At 39.0% G+C, this 27,536-nt stretch overlaps 1 protein-coding gene across 1 annotated transcript in view; it reads left to right on the plus strand.

Annotated features, from left to right (window-relative positions):
• The first annotated feature begins 2,400 nt into the window (after nucleotides 1-2,400).
• The window catches only part of LOC138106423 (succinate dehydrogenase assembly factor 3, mitochondrial-like), a 32,672-nt gene continuing 7,536 nt past the window's right edge, over nucleotides 2,401-27,536 (plus strand). Inside the window, exon 1 of the mRNA XM_069006997.1 lies at nucleotides 2,401-2,600. Within this exon, the coding sequence (XP_068863098.1) occupies nucleotides 2,439-2,600 (162 nt within the window). The 5' untranslated portion in view covers nucleotides 2,401-2,438. The remainder of the gene's footprint in view (nucleotides 2,601-27,536) is intronic.

The following is a 27,536-nucleotide window of genomic DNA, read 5'->3' on the forward strand; positions in this document are numbered from 1 at the left end:
GGATCCACACCAATTCTAGCACAATGAACACTGGGCCAGTTCTCTAAAGCCCAGTTGGATACAGAATAATCCTTAACAGGTTGTCTAAATCACATGTACCACAGTACATCCTTCTATCAACACTTGAAGTAGTGATTAATTGCCTCCACTTGCCCAAAAAGGAGTGGGATGAACCATTCTCCTGAGGTGCCTCTTTCTTAGATGCAAGCTAAGAAGTGCTCCCAGGCTGTGGAGCACCAGGAGCAGTAGAACAGATGCCCCAGCGCCCTGCACAGAAGCAATGCTGCCTGGAAGCAGAGGCAGGAACCAACAAGAGGCAAGCAAAGGAGCTGCACTCATGCGTGTTAACTAAAATTGTGTCTGGATTCAAAGTGTGGCACAGATATTTTGAGTACTGACGATTGAGAGGTCATTATATGGAAATAATACATCTAATATCATATATCATATCCTATCCTATCCTATCCTAATGAGTTCTGATGGTAAGACCTTTTGTGCCCATACACAAAGAATAACTCAACTCCTCTGCTGCCTCTCCACATTGCCTGACAGTGCAGAGACCTTTGAGGACTTCGGCATATAAAAATTGTTAATAGATGAAGACTGACAACTTAGACTGTTATCAGCAGCTTGATGAGCTTATAGCTCTATCTTCTGCTCCATGGGGAATGCACTGGTAAATTATTCACTCCTCTAGCAGGACCTAGGGAAGGTGCAAGGAAGAGGCTCAAGAGCTGCAGCTGAAGCAGCCTGGAGGTGCAGAGATGCTGCAGGAATCCTCCTGGGCAGGAACAACTTGCCCCACAGGATGAGCAAAAATGGCTTTTGATCTCTATGGACAGAAAGACAAGATGTAAGAAACGTTGAAGGTCACACATCTGCCTGAGTTGGTATTTGAAGAGCCTGGTGAGTATCTGAGTGGCAAAGTGAGTGCCCAGCAGAGGGCTTAAGCAGGCCATGGAAGGAAGAGGATTCCTAAAAACCACACACGGTGGATGTAGCAAGGAGAAGGCTCTCAATGTGCAACATGAGGTGGTCAAGATATAATAAAATATTTAATAATTTCTGTAAATGAATGCACCCTGACATGATCCGGTGGAATTGCATCACTGCAAATAAGTGATACCACAAATCAGTTTTTTAACCTCAATCCTTTTAAACTGTGAACATATTGAACGACATATGCTAGACAAAATGCATTAGGTCCAGAAATCCTTCCTCAAAGAACTGTCTGCAGAAAATACAGTTTGAAAATATAGCAATACCAATCAATTTTAGGATCAGGCCACCTCTTCCAGGGCTTGACTGCTCACTCCGACAGCATCACCAGCATAAAAAGGACAGGAGACTGTCGTTGAGGAAAAGTGAACCTATAAGCATTTGCTTTTATTTCAGTAACTTTGTGTTACTAGGAACTTCAGTTTTCCATCAGTGAAGTGCTTAGGACAATAAATAAGCATAAAGAAATAGCAGTCAGTAAAATTGCCTGTACTTTGCTCTTTTACGCTGTGGCTCTCATATCATGACTTGGGCTTTTGATGAGGCAGTAAACTTTTACGTAATTTTCTAGTATTTTAGTAAAGCTTAATGCTCCCCGGTCTATGGAAATGTTTAGTTTTTGTTTTGAATCGTGAGGAATTTGACTGGCTGGAAGGAGCTTAACACTCACCCATAGTGAGGCAGGACTTTTGCCACTGCTGCCACCGCCTGACTCTGCTTTTTCCATAGTATCTATGACTGTTGACATTTGAAGGTTTTTCCACATGGGCGAGTTGGATGCAATGTTAAGCTGCTGAAAAGCTTTATGGAGAGCTAGGGAGCTGGAGCCTGGGCTGTAAGTGGGAAGTAGGAGGAAGCAGGAGCTCGGTAGTGACAACGTGGTGGCACAAAGTGCCCAGCAGCCCCACGGAAGCGGTAAGGTTTCTTGCTATGGCTCCTCTCGTCTCACAGTGAAAATGCAAGTAAATAAAATTTAAGCGTATGAAGCTTGGGCTTAGTGGCGTAATTAATTTGTGCCACACTCTACCCTGGTGTTAAGTGCACAGTCTGTTCTTCTGGTGGTGAATCTGGAGCCAAAAATGAACTGTTTCCTCTATCTATATCTATATCTATATCTATATCTATATCTATATCTATATCTATATCTATATCTATATCTATATCTATATCTATATCTATATCTATCTATGTATATCTATATCTATATCTCGTGATCCCTGCCACCCACATCCGTCTTTTTAAAACAACATCCTCCATGCATTTTCACATCTGCAATTTCCAACTGCATTTCTCGGTACCGTTTAGAACACCACAGAGCAGACACCGCCTCCAAGTTGACGAGCGGTGCCGCCCCACAGGGCCCGCTGAGCGCTGGTTTGGCGCGGCGGCCGCGGAGGAGGCGCGGCCCGGCCCTCGGCCCGCCCCGCACGGCCGCCGCCATGGCGGGCGGAGCGCGCCGCCTGTACCGCCGCATCCTGCAGCTGCACCGGGCGCTGCCGCCCGCCCTGCGCCACCTGGGCGACCGCTACGTCAAGGAGGAGTTCCGGAGGCACAAGGCGGCCGGGCCTGCCGAGGCTCAGCGCTTCCTGCGGGAGTGGGAGGCAAGTGCCCGCCGCCCTGCGGGGCAAGGACGCGGCCGGGAGCGGCGGGGCCCGGCGGGGCGCAGGGCAGGCCCCGGCAAGGTCAGGGGCGCCGGGCGGGCGCAGCTGTTCAGAGGTTGGACTCGGTGATCTCAGAGGTCTTTTCCAGCCCAGTTGATTCTGTCTCCTCGGGCGTGCTCCCCTGAAAGGCGAGCTCCTTACAGAGGTGCAGAATGCCTTGTAGCGCCATGTCTCTGGGCAGGTTGTCTTTCATGGTTCTCATTGCCTTGCCTCAAATATTTGTGATCGTAGTTATGGACACACAGGTATATGTAACAGAGTGACAACAGTTAGATAATTAGGTATATATAAATACACACACAATTATCTGGATGATCTATTACAATAGATTATATAAGTCTATATACATATTTATAGCTACATACATAACTAATTGTATAATTATAATTAGCTAAGTACATAGCTTCCCTATGAACTTGCATTTCAGTTTTGAGTGACATTTTTTCAGTGTTTCTTAAGGAAACAAGTCTTATGTGAACATTGCTTCTCTGTCTTAACACCCCTTCCCCTGAACTTAGTGCATGGTTTTACCAAGGATAGAAAAGAAGATCACTCCCGAGTGATGCGGTTATAACAAGTTTTGTAAGCAGCAGAGGATGGAGACCCATAAGGTGCTTTCCCCACATGCCTGGACCCCAGCAGATATTAGCATATTAATAGGTCCCCCAAAAAGTCCACATGGCAGGCAAATGTATAGACACTTCACAGACAAGCTGCAGTTAAAGTATGAACACAGCTGCAAGAGATAAAAGTATAGACAAGCTTCCCATTAATTTTCATGCTTCTTGAACTACTGGTGTGGTAGTATTTTTGAATCTCAAAACTATTTTCCTTTCTGTGGAAGGAAATTCTGTTCTGCTTTGCAATGGAAGGTGGTTAGCATAGGTAGCATCCATTGCCTCCCAGTTTACCAGTAGAAGGGTAATAGGAGAGAACTGACTCATCTCTTCTACCTGCAGTAGCTGAAATCTTGTGGGTTAAAGTAACTTGGACTGGGGCATCAGGAATAAGCAGGGAGAAGACTGCCTGGTGTTCTCTACAGAGGAAAGGATTAAGTGTATTTTAATTGCCTCTTGCCAACTGATAGATCCTCAGATCAGAGAAATTTTTATCTACCTCTCGGATGCCTGAAGCTATTGTAATTCTCAGTTGCCATTTACTTGATACTGCTGAAATGTTTCTGCATCACTGCTTTCAATTTTAACATGAGCTAAAAAGACAAGTTACAGGTTACTATTTTCAGTGCTAAAATCTTCCTTAAAATAGTTTTAGAAAAGGAAGTAAATGTTTACATTGAAATGTTTACATTGAAATATCTTTAGCCATCTTTAAAGTGAAGTAAACAAATAGTGAAAATATTTCTCAGTTTTGAAATGTTTTAAAAGTAGATTATAGGGAAAATTCTGACAAAAATTGGACTACAAGTAACAGAAGTTGGTTTTTGAAACCTGACATTTAGTGCTATTAGCTATGATATGTTCAAGGAAAGGAAACTAATTTAATAACTGTTTTGAGTATGTGAGTATAAAGAACTTTGCAAATATGTCTGTCTTCTAACAAGGTGCTGGGAGATATTATCAGATAGTTAACGTTTCTTCTCATCTTTAATTTTTGTTTTGTTCTGGGATCTTTTTCTCACCCAAATAATAATCTATTTCAAGTGTGGAATTTAAATGAGACTTTCACTTTTTTGGCCTGTGAGACTAGCTTTGCATCTTGTGTTATGCTGTGGTTCCCAGCCCCATGAAGACTTGAACTAGGTAATTGAGGAAAGTGGACTGTGGACAAACATGGATTAGGTAACTCTGGGCTCTAATTACATGCTAATTCATGTTGGTGTCAGTCGTCTGACCTGGTTTTGGCTAAGATAGAGGTAATTTTCATTGTAGCAGCTTGTTCAGTGCTGTGTTTTGGATTTAGTATGAGAATAATGTTGGTAATGCACTGTTTTAGCTGTTCCTAAGTGTGCTTACTCTAAATCAAGTATTTTTCAGATGCCCGTGCTCTGCCAGTGAGGAGATGCACAGGAAGCTGGGAGGGAGAATAGCCAGGACAGCTGATACAAAGTGGCCAAATGGATATTCCATACCATACAACCTATAGTATGTTCAGTATATATACTGGGGGAAGTTGGCCATGAGGGGTTGATGACTGCTCAGGCATGGGCAGGGCATCAGTCAGAAGGTGGTGAGCAGCTGTATTGTGCACCACTTTTTTCTCTTGTGCTTTATTCTTTGCACCCTTCCTGGGCAGCAGGACACTCTTTTGACCAGAAACAGGCTGGAAGCTCTAGGACAGTTTCTGCAGGACACACCAGCATAGCTGTGAAGGGCCTGGTTCTTGCCTAAGAGTCGCACAGGTAGCCCTGAGTGAAGCTGTGATAATGCTAATTTTATTAAACAAAACAAAAACCAAACAAACCAAACAAAAAGATCCACCCAAACAAATCACTACAACATTAATACAAAGTGCTTGTTTAAATTTCCTGTTAAGTTTAAGTTTCCTTCTTTTTTTGGAAAAATGCATAGTTACAGCTCTGATAACAGTATTTTGGTGTGTTGCATTTCCAACATTTTTCTTCGCGATTTGTTTGTTCATTAGGCTAAGTATATACCTTGCTGTATGCACTTTAGTGTTGTCAATATTCAGCTTCCATCTGGAAATGTTCTTTCCTCATGCCTTCTGTTGCATGCAGGGCAGGGCATCTGGTACAGAGTGGCATGATGTCTCATGTTGCAGAAAATTAGTATTCTTAATTTTATGTTAAAATAATATGTCTTGATGTATATTCATCAGAGGGTAAAGATTATGGATATGATGATTGCAGTGATGTTTCTTGACTGTGAATGAGGATTTCAATATGCAGTGTAATCTTAATAAGTCATCCCAAATGCTTTTTGAATCAAAATTTCCAAGGATGTCTTATTTTAACATGAAACTACTTGACTATTGCTAAAACTCTTCAGGTTCTTTTTGGGTAGTCAGACCTTCTGGGTGTGCTTGAATATACTAGTTCATAGTCTGTGGTGTGCTTTCTTGTCCTCCAGTTTGATTCATATTAGCTAAATGGTTAGGAAACAGGCTTGGCATTTCAATCACATTATGTTTGCCTCAGTTGATCCCCCTGCTTCCCTTACTATTTAAATTATGCTGATTCAAGGGAACTGGGCATATTAATTTGAGGTAGTAGCCAGGTGGAAGTCAGCCTCTTGTCCTAGGCAGCTGGTGACAGGGTGAGAGAATAAAGCCTCAGGTTGTGCCACGTGGAGGTTCAGGGTGGACATCAGAAGGAATTTCTTCACAAAAATGGTTGTTAAGAACATAGTGCCTGGGGAAGTGGTAGAATCACTATCCCTGGAAGTGTTCAGGAAATGACTGGATGTGGCACTTAGTGCCATGTTTTAGTTGACAAGTTGTGTTCGATCAAAGGTTGGACTCGATGACCTTAGAAGTCTTTTCCAGTCTGAATGATTCTGTGATTGTGTCTCACAAACTGAACAAATTTCCTTTATTTCTTGTGAAACATAATGGAAAACCTGTAGGGAGGTTTCTAAGATCAGCTTTAAAAATAAAGGGGGCAAAAAAGAGGTAAAAAGCTCTGAAATTATATTTGCTGTAGTAGTGAATAGTTCATGTTGTTTTCCTGTAAAGGAGATGAGAAGGGATCTGCTTGTTTAGAATGCACAGAAATTGAGGGATTTAGTGTTAGAGCCAACCATGTAGATGGCTAATGTAGTTTTGTAGGAAACCTAAGCTGACCTATTTGCATTTATAAAATAGGGAAACTATCTACTGAATATTCTTGGAAGAGTTCTTAAGTGAGTATGACCAATAATAGACTTCGAATCCATATGTATTTATATAAAAGTAGAAGAATATAACTATTATGGTTTTGCTATCATTGGTATTGGATTGCTAGTTTGTGTCTGGAAACTGCTGGAAAATATTAAAGGGGGATACAAAGCTTTGTTGTTCAGGAATTATGCTTGTTCAGGTAGATTCAAATTAAGCATATAAATTATTAATATATGTTCCTATCTATTTTCTAAATATTTAATATTTTAATTAAAATAATTGGTACTCATTTACAGGAGACTGCTGATATAATTAGATTGATACTGATTATTACCTTGGAATGCTATTGAATTAATGTTGACAGGTATGATAAGTCAATTAGTTCAACAGTCTTCTAAATCATATGGTAGTTGATGAGAATGCTTACATAAGATAGGTAATATTAAGATAGTATTGATTATTTCAGGTTGCAATAGGTACAATATTCAGTGGAATAATTTCAGTAACAATTTGTTTCACATTTAAGCATTAATTTTGAAAATTACTGTTTTGTACGTGGCTTTTTTAAAAAGCCTGACTGTGTAGATGAGAAGGCCTGGACTGTCTCTAAGATGAGCAGAATCATTCTGCAGAATTACACAACGTTTTCTCAATCTAATAGATTGAATAAACTGCCGTGGAAATTCTTTGGCCACTCTTGACCCTGAAAACCTTTTTACAAGCTTTCAAATGAACTGTCTGGGGAATCTGGTCATGTAGCCTCTCAGGAATGACTAAATTTTTTAAATCGGTGTATTTGATGCAATACAAATAATTGTCATTCATCAAATTTATTTTCAGTTGTCTGTGTCACTTGCAGTATTTACTTTGCTGGGATGATTGTGGGATGCTGTCATATTTCAGAGAATATAGTTGTTCTGATATGTCTTTTTCTGCTCATGAGTGGATACACTTACAGAACTTTCTGATTATTAATTTTCTGAGCGAGTATGATCTTCCCTCTTGATTTATTTTTAAGCTACTGGCACTCAAAAATATGTTGAAATGTTGAATGGAGAATTTGAAGAGCAAATAGTCAAAGAGGGTGGAAGAGGAAATTGTGGCCAGTACTGGAGTCAGACTGAAATGGGAATGGGATGTGTGGGTTGCTCTTTGTGCTGTCTTTTAGCAAGTAATGTAGGTTGTATAAAACTGCTGCTGGCGTTCTGAATTCTGCTCTCAGTTTCAGTGAAGTACACTGCATAAGAGATGTTTTCTTTTCCTGACAAAGAAATACATTTTTTGGAAGTAAAATATGTCTTTAGGTTTTTTGCCATTTTATTACTTTTATTAAAGTTGTGAAATAGGATTTTAGGGTAGTATTTCATTTTAACATTACCGGATACATTGGAATTTGCTTTTAGTGATTTTAATGGCTATCTGGATAAAAACCTTCTTATTAAGAGTAAATTCCTACTGAGTCCTATGTTTTTATCCCCCACTTAGGGTGTTCACTAGTTATTAGTTTGTAAGAACTAAATTGGAGTCAATTTCCTCTATTTTCTTTTATATTTCTCAAAAGGCAGGAAGGAATTTTGCACTTTTCTGAGAGCCAGGGAGTTGTGGCTGATAAACTGAAGAGTGTGTGGGATTTGGATATGAATGGCTGCAGGAAATCAGGCTGCTGCTGTGACCTAGCATTTCTGGTGGCCTGCTTGGTTGCAAGATTTGAAGTCTACCTCTGATGAAATTTTGCCTGGGTGCACCCAGGATTTGGCGGGTGTCCTGAATTAGTTTTTATGTGCAATTGCAAAGGTTGACCATGTGGATCTCTGTTGTGAAGTATCATGCAAATAACATCTTTTTCATATTATGCCATCTCTTCCATCCTTTCAGTGCTCTTTCAGATTCGGGTTTAGAAGCAGGAGCTGGCGTCTGCTTCTCTTTCACGGAGAATCCAGGCAGTCTGGGAGCTTTCTGAAGCGGTGAGACTGGGGGTAGCCTGGTGGATACCCACTTGCTTGTGCATGATGCACATCTGTTGTGGGAAGGGGTATCTGTTACTTCTCACCTGGAAAGCAGCATCATTCTCTTTCAGGTTCATCTGCCCACTGCTGAGGCCAGTGGCTTCTAGCTGGGCTGTTGTTTTTTTTTTTCCCCTGTGTACATACTGGTTTTAGACCTTTGCTGTATTTTCCAAATCTAAAATTTTATAAATTGTGGCATCAGTATTCTCAGTGCTTCTGTACTGTTACCATACCAATTATCTATATGCTGTCATATCTGTGATTGCATGTAGCTAGTCAGATGGCTGTTTTGATAATTGATTATCTGCTAGTTGAAGTTTTTATTTACAAGTGTTTTGACACAGCAGGAAATAATATCCAAGCCATTGGGGTCACATCCAACAGTAATGTCAGTCACTTGCATGTGCCAGTCACCTCACAACAAGGTACACTGCAAGTATAAATACATGATGTGCAAATAGGTTTATAAATTTCAGATGGTTTTGTAGCATGCCTTTGATACTTAAAATGTGGCATGAATTGAATCCCTGAACTGAAATTCTGTGGCAGAGTGTAGCAATTTTATTAGCTGTAACTTAGATTGAGTAGTTTAAATTGCTGTAGAAGTGGGGTGCATCTCTACTGAGTGTAACAGTTTATTCCTTGCATTGGGTAGTACTGGCAGGGCATATTTCTGTTAATGCTCTCAGGGTTGAAGATCCTGTAGAAGTCTTGGGAATGTCTGCCCCACGGACACCTTCCTAATGAGTACAGGCTGGTGACAGCCAGTGTGAGACTAGATTGCTAAATAAGAAAACAGCCAGACACAGTAGAAGCAGAACCAGTAATGGAGCATTTACAGAATTGTCAGTGTAAAAGGTAACTCAGGTTTCCATCTAGTGGTGGTATAAAATTCTGTCCGAGCCGTTTGAGGCAGCATGTGCATAACCATGCTAACTAACATACCGTTGTACTTGTGTATGTGTGTGAAACTGAGGGAATCAAAAGCCTTTATTATATATAAATTATAAATGTAATAACACATAATTCTCAGGACCTCCAGATTTTTTTAAATTAGAGCTGCAATGATCAGCAATTTGTTACTTTGTGCATTCAGATATCCAAATACTCTTTGAATGTAAGTTTATCTTACTTGCTGTGAATTAGGCTGATTTCTCTTTTTCAGTATTCCTTGACAGCCATTTCAAAAAGTTTAACATGACACAGGTTACTGAAAGCAAATGGGTGTCTGAAAAAGGTTTTCTTCAAGTTGTATGTATGCAAGTACGAGTGCTGTTAGATTTCTTGCTTTCTCTTACACTTAAACAAAAAAAAAAAAAAAAAAAAAAGGAAAGGAAAGGGGAGCAGATGGGTATTCTGATTGTTTTGCCTCCAGAGTTACAGCCCTATTTTTAGTATTTAAAGTATTTTGCAGTAGAATTTAGAAAACCTTACCAGGTTAGGTTTTCAGATGAAGGTATTGAGGTCTGAACTCTGTTGCATTTTAAGACAATGTAGTGGATCAAACAAACAAACAGAGTATGAATTGCAGTTGCAAAGCTACAAGGATTTCTGTTTGTTTGTGTTTTATTGACACCTTCCTTCTAGCATTTGTTTGGTACTTGTGTGAATATTGTCAGCATGGTGTTTTGTAAGCATGGTAGGTTTTACTGCGTTGTCAGTGCATTTCTACTATCAACACTATAAACACTGCCAACTTTCTACAAGTGCTGTCAAGTACCATATTTTGTAATTACTGCAATAATATTATGAGTGCTGTAATTGCATGTACTGTATAGATGTGCCTTTCTGTCCTGTGTAGACACAAAATTGGTATTTTCTGCAAGTTTAAATGGCATCTGGAGCACATCAGAATAATTGTTTGGAAACTGTTTTGGTTTTTTTTTCTTCTTCTTTCAGCATAATGTGAGGTTGTACAAATAGAGTTACGCATCTTGAAGGGTTTTAAAGCCCCAGATTTTTATATATAGAGCTATGCATAGGACATATGGATGTGTACCCATTGAAGAATGAAAGATTTTTATACGGTTCACTGATATTAAAGTAATTTAATTGCGTATTGTTTTTTGCAAGAAACTGAACCTCAGATTTTGACCTCATAATCTTGTATTTAGTAGTGTCTTTATCACCATTCATGTTGCTTTAGCTGTCTTTTGTAATGCCGAGAGCTTTGGCTCTTTTGAGGCTGAAGCTGACTGTACTTAGAACCATACGTCGTCTTAGTGATATCCTGCTTTTTGTGCAGCTCACTCCTGGGAATCCATCGAGCAGAAAATTTCTGCTCAAATATTTTTTGTTTCTGTGACTCAAATCTGCTGATTTCAAACTGTATTTTTGAAGGATATAATTTGGAAAAGATATTTAATCATAGTATCTGATAAAATGTTTGAACTTACAGCTTTTAAAGGTAATTTCCAGAAGTAATGTATAGTAATGAGGTATTTCTAGTGAACAAGTTAGAATTCATACTAGAAGCAGAGTTACTGAGTGTTGGATTTCAGGCTTATTGATGTGTGAGGGGGTTGAGTTCTGCTAATATGATGGTTTTTATTGTTTCAGGGACATTAGTGAGAGACAGAGCAGTCTAAGATGAAAAGAGAGCAGGATGCACTTTTTTCTCACTGCAGTAACTAGGTAAATCTGTAAAATACCTTCTAAATTGACCTTGCACCCATATTTCAAGACTGGCTAACAACAGACACACTGTAGATGCATCTTCCTTTTTGTTGTGGGAATCACTGAATGGTGTAAACTTGATAAACTAGTTTTATGCAACTTTATAGTATTTTTTTTATTCTTGCTGAACTATTCCATAATTTAGAGGAAATGAACATTAGGTCACTGCAACATTCTTTTTTATTCTTTTTTTTTTTCTTCCTGAACCAGAAGAAATGTGGTGAAAGGATTTGAGTTTTAAGTCCCCGTCACCATTGCTTCTTTGGAGATGTCATGGCTGAAGGTATTGAGTGGTGTTGGAAGTATTGATATTTGCATGGAATAAGTCAGAGCAACTGGTTTATTTTTTTGTGGGCCATCAAATACCATTTACTCATAATCAGTGTCTTGCTTCTTATGATTGCATAGTGAAAGCATGTGGTCTTTGTAATAGAATTTGGATTATAATAGGCAGTCTATATTGAGGTAAGAACTCACATTAGCAATCCTGGAAATGTTGTCACCTTCTGGCTGACATCTGTAATGCCCTTATGTGTACTCTCATGGCTGATTCTTGACCTGATGAAGGAAAAGTATTGTTCATAAGTTTGCAATTTTTGAAGTGTACACATGATGGCAGCAAATACTTAGCTAGAGAAGCCTTGTTCCTATGCTAGAAAAAAATAGGATGCTGAATTTAGTAATATAAGCTAGAGTTCCTACAGACTCAATTATTGTTAAATTATTTATTGAAATATATGTTGAGACTTGTGAACTTAATGCTGCAGATTTTGAGAAGGCTTTTCAACTAGAAAACTTTATTGTGGTTGCCACTTGGTTTAGTCGTAATGTTGTCGTAATGTGCTTTCTGGTTTGGATTTGCATTGGTAAAGTGTTTGGACAATGCTGTTGGGTACAGGGTGTGACTCTGGTCCTGTACAGGGCCAGGAGCTGGACTGATCCTTGTGGGTCCCTTCCAACTTGGCATATTCTGTGATTATAAAATTCAGATCAGCCGTGGTAGTCCCCAGGAGAGTATGCCCAGAGCAGATGGAGCCTCAGTATGTAGATACAAAACTCTTTTAAAAAAAATTATTTATTTTAGTTTTTTCATAATGAATCTATTGAGTTTTAAAGCAATTGTATTTTTGCAAGTGTATAGTAATATTCCAAATGGAAATTTTTTTTCACCAAATTAAAAGTTTTATTGTTAGTAATGTCACATTTTAGATGCTGTTACAAAATATGTTGGTATTGCATAGTACTGTTTTCTTTAAAAAGAAAGTTTTCTTCAGAAATGAAAATATAGTAGAAAATATTATTTATTCCTGCTTTTATTCCTGGACACCAGTAAAACATTTAAACTGACTCTTTCTCTTTTTTTCTGTCCCTTTCAAAATGAATATGGCATGTTTCAGTGATTCACCATGATACTTTAAGCCAAAAAATTACAGTTTGCCACAGTTCCAGGTATAAAACCTTGTGGAAGGAGTAGGTCAGCTTTTGGCTCTGGTACAAGCAGGCTTCTCTAAAATTAAGGGTATTTTGGTTCATGTTCAGTTACTTGTTCTGTCTATGTACTTTATTTGCAGTGGTTTTAACTTGATTTTATGCTTAGAATTAATTTTAAGGTGTTCAGCAAATCATGACATTCAGTTGTTTTCTGGGCCTTTTAAATTCAGTTTATTGTTCACAGTGAAGTACCCTGGTGAGCTATTTAACATCCATTACAGTGAGTCATTGTAAGAATTTATTTAAGAGATCCATGAGAGATCCATGATGTGGAGGGTTTTAATTAAATGGCAAACACGTCTTTTGTTCTTCAGTTCAGCTGCTGATTGAGAAGTGAAAAGAAATCTCATTGGTAGCGCTAGCAATGTTGTTCTGGTTCATGGGCAATTCAGTACCACCAGTATAACTGGAAGGAGTTACACTGTGGAGAAAAACATCATCATCCTATCAATCAAGAAGGAAGTGAGAGTTGCTTTGTGAATAATGTGAACTCTGATTTGTCTTTTAAAAATTTTTTATTACTTGTTTTACTGGTGAATCTTATTTTTGTGGAGTGCTTGTCTGCCAGCAGGTGCCACTCCTCAGCAGCAGACTAGTTTCCCAGGCTTAACCAGATAGAGGAAAATAGTTGTGGTAGACCCTTGCTTTTAGAAACATTGATGGCAGTTTGCCTAGGATTGTCTTTGTTTTCCTCAATACGAACAACCTATGGTATAAACAATTAAATATTTATATTTTACAGTGCAACTGTTTGAAGGTTTGTTTTCTGCTGATGCATTAAACCCCAGGGCTGCATAAATGGTATTATGTGGGCTAAGATGCCTTTTTTCTTCGAAGTTTTGTGTAGAGCAGTATTTTAGTTGAATAGAGGATGACCCAGAAATCATTTAGGACTCAGGGAGCTTCATTACGGAAGGTGGAAAGGTGTCTGTGTTGGAATTGCTGAAAAGATGTAGTGAGAAAGACTTAGAAGCTGAAGTCTCAATGGCTTGCAGGAGGCCAAGTCCTTGTAAAACCTTTACACATATGGAAAAACAGATGGCCCAGTGTTAAGTGTAAGAAGGAACTAAGAAGCTGTGCAGTGAAAATAGGCAAGGAAATGCTGGTAAGAATATTCTGTTTGTCATTTCTAAATTTTGAAAAGACATTGTCCTATGATTATGTGTCCTGGGACATGAATAATGATGTGCTGCTATCTCTAAACTTTAACAGCTATCTTTTTAACAGCTGGTGTGTTGGATATGGGCAAGGCCTGTCTTGGCCTCTGTAGACATCTTCAGTAGAAGACTATTTTGATAATTGGTAAATATGGTTAGACCACCAGACCTTGGACTGAGATGATGGATGTCACCTTTGCAGCCTTGACTCCTTCCATCTGTCTGCTAGTAATGGAAATACTCCTGATATAGCTAACAAGTTTTTGATTTTTCACACAGAACCACCTGTGTGTGGTGTTGTTTTGTTCTAAAGGGTTTAGTTTTATATTCCTGGTGAGAGAAGATCTGTTATATATATGTGTGTGTGTGTATATATATGTAGATATGTATAAAAATATATATACACATATTATGCCTCCTCAACTTCAAAAATAATGCAGACTACTTTCTTGTGGCTGGTGGGAAATGTGTAAGATCTGGGGATGCCATTTGAGCCCTGGAGAATTAGCTGTGAAAAAAGCCATCAGTGCCAATTTTATTGTATTCCCACATGTTTCCTGGGAAAGTTCTCCTTTAACTTCTAGTTTGTATTATATAGCTTGGGTTTCATGAGCTCTTCCTTGGAAATAGTATATCTGCATTTTGTTTTATTCTCTTTCAGGAAAAAGTGTTTCTGACTTCATTTGACATTACAGCAAACTTGCCTCTCCTAAGGATGTTTTTTGTAGCATTGATCAGTTATCAGTTATCCAGTGTTAAGAACCTTAAGTGTTTCACAAACTTAATTTTATAGATGTTAACTATTTCCAACCTATTGGAATTGGGTTTTTTTCTGTATTCATGTATCTATAGCTGTGCAGTATACATGCATGGTGTATTTCAGGGGTTTGCCACCATCTGCTTCATGGAGTGTTTAATGGCTTTGACTTGAAACAAAGCATATTGAAATCATAGGGTGATTTCAGTGGGTTCTTCTGAAATTGCAAGTGGGCTGCACAGTGTCCTCAGTGGACAGCAGCTGTGGGTGAAGTTGCTTTCAGATCTATTACTGAAGTATGAAGGTAAAGCCATTCATGTATCAGAGTATTTGGTTAAGAAAAAGAAGTTGGAATTTTGCAGTTGGGGAACTTAAAACGTTTCCTGTTTGCATGCAAGAAAACCTTTTTATTAATTCTGCTTGACAACATTCCAGATGTTGTACTCTGCTATGCAGAGTCTTCAGAGACTTCACAGTGATGGGGTTTTGGAAAGAATTATCCCAATACAAAAACTACACACTACAGAGTAGATACTAAGACAAAAGCAAGCAGTATATGAAATAAGCTCTTGGCTTGGGAATACACCTCTTGCAGGGTGGGCTGGGGACTGTTTAGCCACAGCAGTGTCGAGCTAAAGGTGGGTCTGTACTGCTGAATCGATGTACCTGGGCTGCTTTGCAACTGGCAGTGGAACAGCCCATTTCCATGCTGTTAAACTCTTACGCTCCAAAGCAGGGTGGCCACATCCAAACTGTCTGCTGGGAGCAGTCCCTGATCTGTGCCAGCTCACTGGCAGAACCTGGGAGTTGTTTTGCAGAAAGATGGTTATCCTTGATCAATACCTGTGCCAGGGACTGTGGCACCAAGCTCCCAGGTTCCAGTACCTTCTCAAAGCATTCCCTGGCAGTGCTTTAAGTTGTTACTGCAGACAGAACTCTGACTCCTCTGCTGTCAAGTGCAAGTGCTGCTTTTGTTCTGAATTCTTTCTGTCACCCATCAGCAGGTTATCAACAACTTAGATTTATCTACCTTTCTCCAAATCAGGAGTTGTCATATCTGAAATCTGTGTGGAGATTGAACTGTCTAAGAAACAAGCTCTGAACTCTCCAGAGCTGTTCTGGTGCTGGTCTGGTGAAATAAGAGTAAATTCTAGGCCATAATGAAATTGCATGTCAAAACTGGGTGGTGTGTCTGCGCAGTAGCATTTGTGAATGTTCAGCTGTAGGCAGGTGGAAAATATATTCCTGGAAGGAAAAGAAAGTGAAAAAACCCACCCTTGCTGTCTTTCTAACCAGGAGGGATTGCCAGACATGTCTTGTTATTCTGCATCCTAGATCTGTAAAATATTATTTGAATACTAACATTTATTTAAAATTTCAATTCTGAATCAATTCTGAATCAAATAGTGTTCACTGCTATTTCAGAGGCCTCTGGAGAGCATAGGCCAGCTGCTGTTCATAGTTGTGCTTTGTGTTGATAAGACAAGCACACACTTTTTCATCATTCCGTTTTACTGATCTGCTTCTGAAATGTCGTGGGCCAAGTTTACACTCTCATGGGCTACAGAGATGAGACTGAGTTTGGGAAGTTCGTTTTGTATGGTGCCTTTTGGACGGTGTTGTGGTGAAGGAAGAGCTGCATGAAGAAGCCCTGTTAACTTGTTTGGGTGACAATGGCTATAGAGGAACTCCCGAGTACCCTGGAAAAACTAGAGCTATCATCTTACACAATACCTCAAGGGCAAGCAGGCAGAAAATAAACCTTTGGGTAATGCAGGGTATTAGAACACTTCTAATTATCCTTTGCTGTCATTGAACCTAATTTGGTGAACTGCTAAGATGCACTGCTTGTAAATTTTGATCAGATTTTTTTTGAGTGCTGTTGCATAGTGTGTATTGTTTCAAGTGCACTTGCATGTTGTACAAGTAAAGCTTCAGTGACTTTGGTCTAGTGAGGAAAATTATAAACACAGTGTTTCTTTTCTGAAAAATAGCTGCTAATGAAGTTTTTTGTTGGTTATGAAAGAATAGGATGGCATCTAGCTTCTGCGTGTGTTAGTAAAAGCTTGTATACTAAAAGAGTTTGAATAAATCAGCTGATTATTGAATAATGTCACTGTTCTATTACCGATCTCTTAAGTATGTGAACTTGTCTGTTTCGTGAACTTTGTAGTTGATGTAGTTATTTGAAACAATTGCCTTGGGGGAGAAAGAGAACTGTTTGATACAGTATGGTATCTTCAGTACTGAAACATTTGAAAAATATCTAAAATCTGGTAGTCCTCAAAACATAATGTCAGATCTTACCAATGCTTCTTTACCAATAAACATAATGTCAGATCTTACCAATAACCTGAGATTTGTATTTTAAATACTTTTAACTTGAGGCTAGTCATTAAAATATAACTTGGACTAATCTTGGGGTTTTAATGAATGGAGTAATAAAGCAGAGGTAGCCTGGAAGACCTTGACTGGAAGGGCCATTTTAGATCAGGTTGGTTGTGGCCTCATCAGTCCTTCACACAAACCCTTTTGGGTTTTGCTGGTAGAGGTTGTGTAGAGGATGAGGAGAAAAGATTTGACTTAAAAGTATAATTTTCAAATGTGAGGTGAGAAGGTTCCCAAAGTTTCAAACAAAACTGACTACAGTTCTAAAAGTTGTAACCTAAGTTGGATTCACAACTGAATGGTACTGAAGTACGAGTGCTGACTCAGCACTCTGAAAGTACATGATCACTGACACACATTGGTATCCTTTGTGGCACATTTAATCGCTTGGTTTCAATCCAAGAGCAGTACGTCCCCAAAAATTGGAAGTTGCACTGTGTTGGGTTTTGCCTAATAATTAGTTAAGTTTATATATAAATGTAACTATGTAGGTGTGATGTTGGCAGTGTGTTTATGTTTCAGCAGTATGTTTATGCCGAGACAAAGTCAGCCATATAAAGTGCGTATGTCATTGAAATGAGGATTAATGTGCTGGACAGTGTGGAATATAACTGTGATGGAACAACTTTCATGGTAATTAGCAAGAGCTTGGAAACCTGTATTATACTGATGTGAATGCTGTCTGCATCATTATTAATTTTTATTGTATTGTTTTTGATGGATTGTTTGTGTATTTATTTGCACAAACACACACTTTTAATGCACAGTAACAAGTATAAGAATAAATGAAGTGTATGAGTTTGTGCATCTTTTTCTATTGAAAATCAGTGCCATGGTATTCAAAAGACTTAGTTCCAGTCTTTCATGGCATTAGATTGATATCTAACAGTTTCACTTGAATTTATTTAGTAGTCTAGCAGAAAGCATGCAGCAGTGTGCAGTGGATTTAGTTGCAGTGTGAATGAGCGCTTTGAATTTGTTTTATTTGGCTTTGTCTTTTTTTTCTTCACCTTCAGATGTTCAATTCTGTTGTGCGAGATGAGGTTCTGATGATCCCTTGTACTATTTAGCATGTCCCATTTGTTGATTAAAGCTTTTGGTACAATGATGCATCTGTCACTGAGTACTTACCAAGTTACTTGCCAAAGGTTTCCTTTTTCCTGGGTAATGGGACTTTTTTGTTTTCATTTGTGATTAGATAGCTTGTATAGGAGCGTTGTTCAGGGAAGATAGATTCCGAAAAACATTTCAAATAATAATTTTGACAGCAGTTGGAGCAGAACTTTCCCAGGTAAATTCTCTACCTACTTGATGAAATATAGCATTACCAAGCTGGGTTCTGTAAAGGAAGATGTTTTGCAAAGCTGTTATTTTTAAATTCACTGCTGTAGTGGATATAGCAAAGAGTTCACTGAAGATGAGGAGATCTGCTTTATTTTTCTCCTAAATATGGTAGAATACAAATGATCCCATCACTTTTCCCCAGTGCTGTATGGTCTTGTTTTCAGTGTTTTCATCTTTTGAGAAATTAAAAATTCATGTTAAAATGTTATGCTTTGGCACAGAGAAGTTACATTTTGTTTCAGTTTTCTAGGGCAGCAGTCAATAGTCAAGGCTAGTCCTGTGCTATAGCAGTGGGTGGACTTCAGGCTGGATTTACTGTAGTGCATGTACCTGTGGGTTGGAGGTCCATGGGCAGCTTTCAATGTCAAGCCCATAGGGACATTTCACAAGCAACCCACAAGTGGGTTTTAGAAGAAGTGTTTATTCTGGTCTACCCTTGTCTTCTATGATAGAAATGATGCACGTGCTGGGATGGCAGAGGAACCCTTGCAGTCCGATGCCTTCCTGTGCACAGCCAGTGCTCAGAGCTGTGACCTGCAGCAAATGTGTGCTGTGCTCACCTGCTGCATCTCATGATACAGGTGAGGGGGAGGGCTTCCCCCTACATCACTAAACAGATGTAGTGGGACTGGTCTAGGCCCCCCTCTCAACTGGTGCCTTCACAAGTTACTTTTTTTCAAAGGTACATGAAACATTCTGCAGGACAGCAAATCATTATAATATCCCCCCCTTTAAGACTGAAATAAACCCCTGCTCACAAAGACCCCCACAATTGCCATTCAGTGTGATCCATGAGGTTCTGCTGTGCTCGTGGGCAGATGTACACAAGATTTTCTTTTTCATATTTGTATTTGGCTAGCAAGCAAAATCCATTAAGACATATAAATAACGCAAAAATAATTCAAGTTTTTATTGCTCAAGCATTTCAAGCATTGCATTGCTTGAAATAAGTCCAGAGTAATTTTATAGCTATGCAAATATAAGATGAGATAATTCCTCAGTGTTGAAAAGTCTTGAAACACAAGTGAAGCCTCTTGAATAGCTTTAGTATTCTCTGACTGGTAGAAGCCTTATTTATTGCCTCATCAGTGGACGGCAAGCAGAGATTTTTCTAAACTTATTATATAGTTGATTTGAAAACTCTTCCTGATCATATACAGTAGAAAAAGAACTTGGTTCTTTAGTCAGTATAAACAAACGGTGCAGTGGTTTGACATGGATGCTAATGATAGGAGTATCATTGTATTAGTGTGGAGAGAGCAGCTGAACAGATGGGAGTGCACCATGCCAAAATGATTAAATGGTACCACTTAGAGCAGAGGCAGTTTATCATGGGACTTCTGGACATAGAACTAGTATGTGGCACTTCCCATTCGCGCTGTCTTCGCCACAGGCAGGCTGCTTCTGCTCCAAATGTTAATGCTGTCTTTACCTCTAAGTGAAGACCATGGCACTTGGCTGTGGAAGCACCTGTGAGGCTGGCAGCCAGAGCACAGAGCTGAGCTTGCCTGACCAGTCTTAATGTGGTGCATCCCCATTTCTGAAAGGTTGCCCTCATATTTTCGCGGCTCTGGTGTTTTTGCATGCTTTCCCTTTTTAAGTATTGAGGTAAATTAATTTCTGTTCCAGTTCAACACATATCTGCTTGCTTGGGACTGGACAGCCTGTTTTTGCGCAGAGATAAAATAGAGGTTCTAGGTGGGTAAAAATTTTTAGGAATACGTAGGCAGTCTGGATTTTTGTTGTGAAATCTTAGAGCTTTGTTAACTGAGTGTTCAATTAAAAGCGAAGTACATACAGGTCTAAGCTATTTGACATACTTAATTTCCATCCCTTTATTTTTCCCCTATCCTATTTTCCCTGTCATTTGCTAATTGAAAGCAAGCCCCCTTTAATAGCTGGAAAACCTCTGGCAATAGCAGTAAAAAGAAAGAAAAACAAAAATAGAACAAGATATAGGTGAGTTAATTTTAAAGTATTTGTTGTATAGAGATTACAGGAGAACATGTGGAGGCTTGAGTTTGAGATGTATTTGATCTCCCCAAGAACAGTACAGAATATTTGATGGATTTTTTCAGAAGTACATTCAGATTAGCTGTGTCTACAGTACTTTATTGAATTTTGAAACTTGTTTAGCAGATGACTGAATTTTCCTTTTTCATTATCTGCTTAATCCCTCCAGTCTTCTGTGACAGTGCAGCATTCACTTGCTGTATTGTGACAGACACTATAAAAATCCTCTTAAATGTCAGAGCTGTTGGATAAATGGATAGTGACTTCCAGATGATTACAGAAGTTTTTTGGTTTTTCAGATTTGAGGGTTCTGATGTAGTAGCATAAAGATTCATGCTCCCTTTCAGCAGCTCTTGACCACACTGATGACACATTCGTTTTCTTCGGTTAACTTCTGTGGCTAGTTCTGAAGTAGTTCAGAAATTATATAAAAATCTGCAAGTTAAAAAACCCTTGCTAAGATACATAGATTTGTAGGCTTTAGAGTTTTTTACCTTAAGAAACTGCCTAAAGAATAAGCACAGTTTTAGAATTATGTTTAGAATGGGAACTTTTAGTTTCTCTGAGCATCTTTGCAGTTACGCCAGAGGACTTTCTGGCTACATATGTTATATCACAACGTTTTAGGAAACTAGAACAGAATAAGGAACTTTATGTTGTAATTTTTAGAGCAGTAAAACATCACAAAGATGAAGGAAATGCCATGATTTATTCTATTGCTTGGAGGATATGGAAGACTTTTTAAACAATGCATGCTATTAATTTCATTTGACAGTGTCATGGTTTGACACTGGCCCAATGCCAGGCACTCACGAGCTGCTTGCTCACCCTCCCCTGCCACAGCTGGGCAGAGGAGGGAAAAGGGAAGAAAAATTAACAAAGGCTTCATGAGTGAGGTAAGGACTGGGAGAAACACTTCAAGGGCAAAAGAGGCAAAGTGAATTTATTACTAACAGAATCAGAGGAGGACAGTGAGAAGTAAAATAAGCCCTTAGAACACCTTCCCCCCCCTCAGCCCCTCCCTTCCTCCCTCCCACCGACAGCGCAGGGAGACAGGGCATGGGGGTTTGGTCAGTCCATCACTGAGATTTCCTTCCGCTGCTCCAGGAGAGGAGTGTTCCCCTGTGAGGCCGTGGGTCCCTCCCACAGGAGACAGTTCTCCCTGAACTTTCCCGGCGTGGGCCCACTCTCAGGAGCAGCAGCCCCACCGCCCCTGCTGCAGCGTGAGCCCCTCCCACGGGCACACGGCCTTCCCGAACTGCTGCGCCATGGCTCTCTCTGCTGCGGGGTGCAGCCCTCCAAGGACAGGCTGCTCCAGCCTGGAAGCAGGGCCCTCTCTCTCCACCGGCTCTCCCCGTGGAACACGGCCTCCTCCAGGCATCCCAGCATGGGCACGTCCCCCACAGGCTGTGGGTGGATCTCTGCATCCCCCTGGACCCATGGGCTGCAGGGGGACAGCTGCTTCACCATGGTCTGCACCACGGCCTGCAGAGGAATCTCGGCTCCAGCACTGGAGCACCTCCTGCCCCTCCTTCTCCCCTGACCTGGGTGTCACCATGTTGTTGTCCCTCATATGTTCTCACATCGTTCTCTTCTCTGACTAGAATCCAAAATCTTGTGACTTTGTTTTGATTTTCTTCTTAAATACGTCACCACAGAGGCATTACCAACCTCCCTCACTGGCCCGCAGCATGTCCATCTTCAGAACCATCAGCCACTGGCTCTGCTGAGCACGGTGGGAAGCTTCCTCACAGGAGCTGTTTCTGTGGTGCCCCTGCTACCTAAAACCAGGCTGTGCCAAACCAATACACAGAGGGACGTGAATGTGTATACAAAGCATATGTGTGGTCTAAAACTTGAATGTCATTTAACATATTTTGCTGCAGCAACAAGAACTTAAAAAATTTGCACTAGGTCTAGCACAGAGAGTAATAAGTTAACCTTTTTTGCCTTTTATTAAGTACTGTGAAGTAAATGTTAATTGCAGTAACAAGCTTTTTTTCCACAGAGTGAGTTTACCAATATACACCAGCATATTGTTAGTTGTCTTAAGGAAAATGTCAGTTATATCAATTAGCATTTCTTTTCAAAGAGATGTCCTATTGCTGCTATTTAAAAGTAAGAAGGACTGAATTGCAACCAAATTACTGTGGCCAAATACACTGATTTATTTTTATAGAGTAGGACCCTCATAAGTTCCAGACTAAATGTCATACTTAGATAAGTAACATCCTTATAAGAGTTCACCTGTGTTTCCTAGTGGCAGTATTTTTTTCATTTTTTTAAATCATGAGTCTGCCTGTGAGTAGGCTTTCTTTTATTGATGGTCAGTCTCCTAGATAGTGCTCTGTAAAGAGCACACCTCAAAATGTTGTTGTCTTTTTGAAGAAGCAGTTAGATAAACTTCCATGACTCCTTGTCTGTCTGTTTTAAATGCTTCCACAAGCACTGAGGTAGGGCTTGTCTCTCTCCCCTGTTGCTGGAGGGACCATGGTAATACTGGCCAAAAAAATCAGCCTCTGATTCAGTGTTTTCTGATGCCAAATTTGCTTTGCTAAATTAGTATCCCATTTATTGTATTGGAACAGGTAATGTTGACTGTGTTCATTTAAAACTGGAGAAGTTTCTGTCTGTTTGTCCTAAGGGGTGAATTTGACTTCTACACTAATAACCTTTTTGTATGTTTATTAAATATTGCCCATAATTTTACTTAATTCATTCAAGCACGTATTTCTTCTACAGCTCCATTGAAGTAAAAAATTCAGTGCACCCTCAGCAGAAAGGTTATTTGTGGTGTTACAGAAATCAGTGTGAGATGCCTATTAGTGGATTAATTTTTTGTTTATACTTGAGGTTTTCTTCATTGCTGTATTAGTTTTTGTTTCTAATGAGCATATAGAAATGTGTGCAATGGGGAAATAAGAATGCCAGATCTCCTTTGGATATATATGTGCACTTTAAATACATCATTAGAAGAACATGCATGGAAGTCTTTGAAGTGTTATAATCTGGGATATATAATCTTCTGCATGTTAGTATCTAGCGGCCTGGCAAGTAATGTGGTTGTCTTGGAAACAGGCTTTATTTTCCTTTTGTGAATATCTAGATGTGAAATCATCATCTTCCTTGAAAATCTAGAAGTAATACTTCTGAAAGAAATAACTGCAGATTAAAGATGCCTGTCCTCTATTTAAAGAATTGATACAGGAGTCTGTAAGTGATGTTTGTATTGTGAACTTTAATTATAGTTGTGTGCCTGTGTTGCTAAAACAGTCTTTAGTGGTTTTTTTAGGTAAAATGCCTGTACTTAGTGTTGATATTTGTCTGGGAATTATCTGCAGTGAAACACTTGGCCAAGATTTCCTAGCTTAATGTTTAAATAGAAATATTACAGTGTAACTGATGTGTTAGAAGTGAAATTCCTAAAAACAAACTGATACTATGACTTCCAGTCTTTTCCCTTGCCTTGTTTGAAATTAACAGCATGTGATAAGTCCTTGGATGTTCTGTGAGATTATAGCATAATATTTGCCAGATGAAACATCAGCCATAGACAAAAGTGCCAGAGGACAGCTTTTTTGTTAGCCAAAGAGCTAACAAATGCCATGCATGACATAAAATGCCAAAGTAAAATAGAAACTGAGTCAAGAAATAAGTATCTTTCAAATTGTTGGGTTTTTATTAGGATTTGTATGAAAATATGAAATAATGTTCTTGAAATTTAATTTTTCTGGTCTGTAGCTTATTTGTCCATTCACAGCAGTCTCATAGTTTGGTATTAGCAACAGTGGAATTTCCTAATTTTTACAGATGAAGGTCCAGACTGAATAATTTTCCATATTTTGTTCTTAAATTGTTACGTTTAGTAAGTTTTTTAGTGGAGTTTTTCATACAGTTCTCTCCAAGTATTTTTGCCTCCATTACCAATTTAAAAGGCTTTCAAATACTGATGTGTACTTCAGAGAAGAATATTTTTTAAAGTTTCTCAAAAAAGGACTGTTTTTTTCAGTGGAACTCACACTTTGAATGATACAACCTGTCCAAGGAGAGAGAATCATGGAAAGATCTTGTTTAGCCATTGGAACCCAATTGTGTGACCATTTCTTTAATTCTACCTCCCATCTCTTCCTCCTGCTTCATTTCTTGTGCTGCACCCACATTTCAGATTGATCTCTCTTTCCAGAACTTAATTGGCCATTTTATTTTTGCTTAGATGTTCAAGTATGTTCCAGTTTTTTTTAACTTCTGTATTCCCTAGAATAAGATCAAGCTTTGTATATAAGACCTGAGATGAAGCTTATTGACCTAAGTGGAGAGAATCTTAAAGACTATGGTTGTTACCAGATGATGCAAAAAGCTTTTAGTGACCTGTATATTGGCCCCAATGTACAGCAGTGGTGTAAGTATTCTGCACCCAGAAAGAAATAAATAATCAGCTTGTTTTTCTACAAATGACAGTAGTCACTCTGATGTACTCTAATAGTGTTGTGTTCCATTTTGGATGTAATAGCATTTATATATGTTTACCTTGATGGCCAGGCCATAAACTTCCCATTTTCACCTCAAATTATGATCTCATAAATCTTAAAGGACATTAAAATTGCATGTTTTTTAAGCTACAAAAAAAAGCTGAGTTAGTCCTTGAGCTTTTTTCACATTCCTCTAAATAAATGTCATTTCTTCCAGTTTAACAATATTAGTTAACTGTATTCAGAAAAAGCAGTCCATTTTATACCTTCCTGATCAAATAATAATTCTCCATGCTGATTACTAAGTATTACATAATTATATTCCCTGACTCCATTTCAGTGGAACAATTTTTCATTCTTTCCTCCCAACCTGCAAACAAGCAAGCAACTAAAAAAAAAAAACCCAAAACCCCTTATGGTAACAATTCTATGTAGTTACAGTATGTGCATCATTGTGTTACTGTGATCAGTTCCCTGAAATTGGTTGATAGTCAGACTCTAGTATCCTTCTTGAATATCCTAGGAAAACCTGATATTGTTGAAGTTCTCATGGCTTTTCCTTTCAGATTAACAGTAAACTTCGATGTTTTCTTGTTCCTATTATTTGTGATACAAGATGTCGTCCTGGAGAAATCTGTTTTACCTCTGTGCATTGTAATTAGAAATGGTGACATGGTCTTCCATCCCCAGAAATGAAATTATGCATAATTCAAAGTTAGTTACAAGGATAAAGAGGAAGTACAGTTTTTTTCCTCTCATGTGTTTCACTTCAGGATGTTGCCAAGTTTGGTATCAGCAGTGTTAGAAAAAGATAAAACAAATTCCAGGGGAAAGATTGTAGAATCAATCAAGGAGAAATGGTATTTTTGTTGCCTTTTGTAATTAAAACGCACTAAACAAAATAACTAATGAACATTTCCTTTTACCATAAGCAAGGAAGTTGGTTAAATACAGTCATTTACAGCCAGAGACACAGAGACATGTAGTAGCTTTCTCAGTAATGAGACCCGCATCTCTGGAGAACAGTGTATCCAGTCATCACATCATGTTTGAGAGAGAAGTTTCTCTCTCCAATGCCCAGCACAAAGACAAGCTACATCTCTAGCTTCACTTAGGCATGTGATATTTAGGTGTAGGCAGTCCCATTGCAAGTGCATGACTTGGCTTGAAATGACCTGTGCAAATCTTTCCATCTAATAATGGACTGAAATACAAAATAGCTTATCCAAGCTGCTCTTCACACAACTTGTTTTAGACCTTCTCCTAAATTACAATTGGGTGTATTTGTTAGAAAAGGGAGGATTTTGCTTCATCTGTATAATTTTTTGGGAGAGTTGGAGATGTATCTGGTAGTGAGATGGATTCTCCATACTCATGATCTCATAGGGTACTCAAGAAACCAGTTTGCCATCTGGCAAACCGTGTCAATTTTGTACCTTTTGTGTTTTGCATTTGCTTAATAAAACCTGTGTGCTGCTCTGCTGTTCCTGTTTTTCCTTCATTTTCTGGAGTGTGACTGTAGTGGCTGCTTCAGCAGAGGGGCAGGGACAGTGGCTGTGAGTTACCAACTCTGATGTAGCCCCATTTTTGGATGTTTTTCTTTCTGGGGATTCTTCAGCTGCCCTGCTTAAAAGGCAGGTGGTGCACAGGGGAGGAACGGGGAGCTCATCCTGGGAGGAACACATTTTTCACTTGCTGGATTTGAAAAAAATGCTTTAAATTTTTTTTTGTTCTTACATGTAATCTGAAATTCTCAGAATTTTATATGAAAATGTGCTTTCCTTTAATTTCTGAGAAGAGTGCTTTTTTTTTTTATAAATAAGAATGAGTAATGTTTCAGCATTAATAAAAACAAAGTACTCTTCTTGATGCCTTTCTTAATTCTTGTTTATAGGCATTTTAAGTTTCTTCGTAGTGTTTTTAGGACTTAAGCTACTCAGTCTAGTTTTTAAGTGTTTGTGAGTAAAATGTATCTGAATAAAACATACTTACTTAATATGCTGTATCCTAACTTCTGCTTAATTGAAACCTTTATTATAAATGGACAATATCAAGGGTGGCTGAAATTTGAAATGTGACAGATTCTGTAGCTTGTTTAAGGCATCTTATTCTTTACATCTAAGAGCTGTCAGAAGGTGGTAAACAGGTCTGTGAACAGCAGCATTTATAACCAAATTGCTTTCATGAGATATAGATGAATCATTCAGCAGGAGAGCTAATTATGTCTGTAGCCTGAAGCATAGCCACAGGTATCCTGGCCATTAGCTACCTTGGTGCTTCACTCAAGCCAAAGAGCTTGTGTTTGCAGTGTGTTTAATTTGAACGACAAAGGTTTGTGTGTGAATCCAAGGAGGACTGGAATATTATTTAAGCAATACCTCAGGATAAGCAGTGGTAAGCAGAGGACATGGACATCATTTTGTCGCTTACCTCTGTTGTTAGAGCCTTTGTGGGCTGCAGCACCATCCCAGGTTTCTGACTTAGCAGCACTGGCCACCTTAGCCCAAACTGCTCTGCTGAAGGCTCCTGTATGGCTTTCTTCAACATGTTAGTGCTGGGTTTTGAAGCCAGAAAACACCGTTACTTTGCACAACTCCGCCTCCCTTAGTAGGTATTAAAGATGATGCTGAAAGACTGTGTGCTCTGATGCTGTTAATGAAGGAGAAGCTAGAACAAGAAAACATGAAGAAAAACATTGGTTTCTGTCATAAATAAGCTTGTCTCTGTTTCTTTCTTGTATATGCTTGGTGTGTTGTTATGCATGTGATGGATGCTGAGGT

This window comes from Aphelocoma coerulescens, chromosome 2, assembly GCF_041296385.1.
Source record: "Aphelocoma coerulescens isolate FSJ_1873_10779 chromosome 2, UR_Acoe_1.0, whole genome shotgun sequence".
In the NCBI taxonomy this organism is placed as follows: Eukaryota; Metazoa; Chordata; class Aves; order Passeriformes; family Corvidae; genus Aphelocoma; species Aphelocoma coerulescens.